Source organism: Notolepis coatsorum, assembly GCF_963971535.1.
Source record: "Notolepis coatsorum genome assembly, chromosome: 11".
NCBI lineage: Eukaryota > Metazoa > Chordata > Actinopteri > Aulopiformes > Paralepididae > Notolepis > Notolepis coatsorum.
In genome coordinates, this window is record NC_140175.1 from 99763481 (window position 1) to 99767828 (window position 4348).

The 4348-nt window shown below is 45.4% G+C and overlaps 1 protein-coding gene across 1 annotated transcript; it reads left to right on the forward strand.

Moving 5' to 3' along the window:
• Nucleotides 1-618: 618 nt before the first annotated feature.
• On the forward strand, nt 619-1565 carry LOC311237213 (kelch-like ECH-associated protein 1A; the record flags this gene model as incomplete). Its single annotated transcript, XM_084325022.1, has 3 exons — nt 619-996; nt 1236-1341; nt 1552-1565. The coding sequence occupies 3 exons, from the start codon at nt 619-621 to the stop codon at nt 1563-1565; spliced, it is 498 nt and encodes a 165-aa protein (XP_084181148.1).
• Between the last annotated feature and the right edge of the window lie 2783 nt (nt 1566-4348).

Sequence of the window (4348 nt, forward strand, 5' to 3'; positions counted from 1 at the left end):
GCGCCTGCTCAGCAAGGGTAGGATCTGGAGAGAGGTAGTGCGACCTTCCACACATTACACTCTCCCGGTGAGAATCTGCGCGGCCAGGCTGGCTGCCGGCTGGCTGCACATGCGTCGGAGGAAAGCATGTGACAGTCTCCGGCCTCTCGGGTTAACAGTAGGGGAAAGTGCGCAACAACCAGGAAGGGGGTTGGGAATTGGCATAACGACTAACAGTGGGATGGGAGAAAAATCGGAAAAAGAAGGAGGGGGAAAAAGATAATCAACAATAACACAACACTAGGTTCCCTAGTACAGTGGTTCGCAAACATTTGGGTCCAAACTGTTCCCTAGCAACAGAATTTCAGTGAAACCGTCTACAACCTCTGTCTAAGTTGTACCCGCTGTCTGCTTGTCTCTTCCCAGGTTCGCATGGGATTGATGAGGCCTGACTACTTTCTGAACAACGTCCAGAACAACCCTGTGGTGAGGGACAGCCACGACTGCACGCCCCTCATCCTCAGTGTCCTGAACCCCCCTGGCTCCGACAGGCTCCCAAACCCCCTGACCCGCCCACGCCTGCCCCAGGAGGTCCTATTAGCCATTGGAGGCGTTAGTGGCGAAAGCCCGACCAATGGCATGGAGGCTTACGATATCCGAGCTGGTGGATGGATGGACGTTAGCGTTGAGGCGGAGAGTCCCCAGGCCTACCACGGCACTGCTTATCTCCACGGTCTGGTCTATTGCGTCGGCGGCTTTGACGGCGTAAGGTGTCGCAGTGTGCGCAGGTTCAACCCCATCACTCGCAGCTGGCTGCAGGTGGCTCCCATGCACTCACGCCGCTGTTACGTCAGCGTGGTCGTGTTGGACGGCTGTATCTACGCCATGGGAGGGTTCAACGGATACGTGCGACTGAAGACCGCAGAGCGCTACAAGCCTGAAACCAACCAGTGGACAGTGATTTCACCCATGCTGGAGCACAGGAGCGACGCCGGCGCTGCAGCCCTCAACGGCAAGGTGGGTGGAACTGAGGAACACACGTGTGGTAGATGAACACAAGGCACGTTTAGATTAAAAACTAAGCGATTGGTATCATTCAGAATCAGAAATCAGAAATGTCTTTATTGCCAAGTAAGCTTGCACATACAAGGAATTTGTCTTGATCCTTTGGTGCATTAACATTAGACAGACAATTCAAGTAGAATGAAATAAAATGGAACATATAAACTAAATTTGAATATTCTTTCTTATTACAGGTTTACATCTGTGGCGGCCTCAACGGGGCAGAGTATCTGTTCACAGCTGAGTGCTACAGCCCAGACACCAACCAGTGGACTCCGATCGCCCCCATGAGCAGCAGGCGTAGCGGAGTGGGTGTCGCTGCATACGCAGGACAAGTCTATGTGGTAGGTGCACATGGAGACAAATGCTTTATACTAGGTATTTTTATAGATATGTATCATTTGACTTGCAATGCTGCTGTGATGCCCTCATTTCCCTAAGTGGATTAATACAGTGTCTGCCTGCGTTAACCACATACTAAAACATTCCTCTCATGTGTCCTGTCCTCAGGTGGGAGGGTGTGACGGTGAAAACGACCTGCGTAGCGCGGACGCCTACAGCCCCTTGACTGACTCCTGGCGTGCCCTGCCCGACATGCTCACCCGCCGCAGCAACTTTGGCATCGGGGTGTTGGACGACCTGCTCTTCGTCGCCGGAGGCCTCAATGGCTTCAACACCATCTCCAACGTGGAACGCTACGACCAGAGCAGCGACAGGTGGACTGTAGCCAAGGACATGGAGATCCAGCGCAGTGGCCTAAGCTGCTGCATAATGCATGGCCTGCCTAACATGAGTCAGTACGCCGCTCCCCGTGGCGCCCTGCAGTGACCCCTGGAGGAGGAGGAGGCAGCGGGGGATCCATCTAAGAAACTAAGACATTTATTAGACCAGTCCAAAAGAAATCTTAATAAATGAATAAATTACTATCAGCCAAAGGTGGTGACGTTTCTTTCTTCTAGTAATTCCGACAATATCTGTTTTTGGTTTGTGTAATGCACATAATAGGAGTACTTTTATCCATATGGTTGAGCCTGTTAGGAATTGCACCTCCAACCCAAGCAGATTGCAGATCACTCTCTCTATATGGAGGCTACCATCTCTCCTCACTGAGAGATACTGGACACCTGACAAACACACACACACACACACACACACACACACACGCACACGCACACGCACACGCACACACACACACGCAAGCACATGGTACAGTAAGACAATGATTGCAGAGTAAACATCAATATACATATACACACAAGCAAATACACAAAAGATGGCAAGCACACACACACACACATGCAAACGCACATTCATGCACATACACACACATACCAATGCATACACTGAACATAGTTTGTGTAAATAATATGTACAGTATATACAGTATAAAATCGTCACTTCCGTATTCTTCCTTTCTATGAATAAATCACAATCAGTGTGTTGGTTTGATCAAATCAAGGTTTTCAAGGACAGGGTGGCCTATTAACTCTCAATGTGGGGTCCTTAACATGAAAACATGAGAACATGTACAGGAACATGTGAAGGGAATGTTAAGTGTGTGTCACCAGGCAGCAGTTATAACATGTACAGCAGTGGAGGCTGGTGACCAAATTCTTTGGTGAAGCACAAATTATTATATTATATTATATATTAAATTATATTTTAAAAACATTCCCCACTGTGTCAGTGGTCAGTGGACACAGATGAAAACATAATATTAATATACACTATATATTAATATTAATACCAACACCAATCAATACATTAATTAATATTAATATTAATATCAATATACATACTAAAGCCTGTTCCACCCCAGGTGAAAATCTGCATAAAATGTATACCTAGGTAAATGGAATATTGCTCCACTTTTACAAGGGCTATTTGCATATTCTTGGTGTCTAGGTACATCTATGGACCTCAGTGAATGTATTCACAGTGTCAGAAATATTGTGTCTATTACTAGGCTTGCTTAAATTGTGATGAAACAAAGGAAAATATGAATTAATTAAATATGAAATAATATTATTATTTTCTTTGCATCTTTGACAGAGAATAACATCGTGATAATAATGACCAAACTTAAAAAACTACCACTGACCTCGTTCAGTACCCTCTTGAGATCATGTGTACAGAAAATCGAAGGAAATTAATAAAGGGAAGATTATCAAACCGAAGGTTCTGTATATACAGTACTGAATTCTCCCATCCTGACCAATGCAATTTGAAATATTATTATAGAATATAGAATATATGCTTATACATTACCTTATTATAGCCAATTCGCACATTTATATATATATACATATAGTATCTTTCAAATGCCCGAGTTCAATTTGGATTTAGTATCACCAGGCGTGCATAATAACAGATACTGATATCTACTGTAATCGACTGTACTTTTTTATTTCCCCCACAGTGTAACCGTTTTGAAACTAATTTCAGATCTAATTGTTCCTACATGCTAACAATAGTGAGGAGAAACTGACTGCGTTTCAATATTTGTCAAAAACAATACCTTTTGTGGCTTATCGCGAATCATAACAATTATTGATATGATTCATTCAGAACGCTGAACTTTGAACCACCATAGTATGTGACAGGAAGTGTAGATCGAAGAAATTACAACGCTGGCCGACAGCTATGAATAGACCACTGCAACACTTCCGGGATTCTGAAATCTGGGAGGAGATTGCGGGGGGAGCATATGAATGAATGTGGATCAGAGCCGTGATGTAAGTGGTTGCCGATACGGCTGTGGGGGTGCTAGAGACATGATCGAATAGACGTTTATGCACCTCAATCTCCTGAACACGGCGTGACCCATTCCTAATCGATCAGAACTAAATCGGCAGAGAAAAAGCCCATTTTAAAGCACCTATTCCGCATGCACATGCGCAGAGTGCCCATGGAGTCTGGACGACGCGAGATGACGCACGAATGAATGTGGACTGTTCTAACAGAGGGGGGAGCTTCGGTGGCCAGTGTCCTTTCAGCCGAACAGGATAATGAAAAAATTATCCCACTAAATGGTCAGACGCGTCTTATGGCGACATCTACAATTACCTCATTGAGTCTCCAGGTAGACTAATGTTTATATTTAAGTGCAGCGGTCTGTAGCCACTCACATTACCACCGAAGCTCCGCCCTCTGATGGAACAGTCCACATTCATTCGTGCGTCATCTCGCGTCGTCCAGACTCCATGCGAAATAGGTGCTTTAAAATGGGCTTTTTCTCCGCCGATTTAGTTCTGATCGATTAGGAATGGGTCACGCCGTGTTCAGGAGATTGAGGCGCATAAACGTC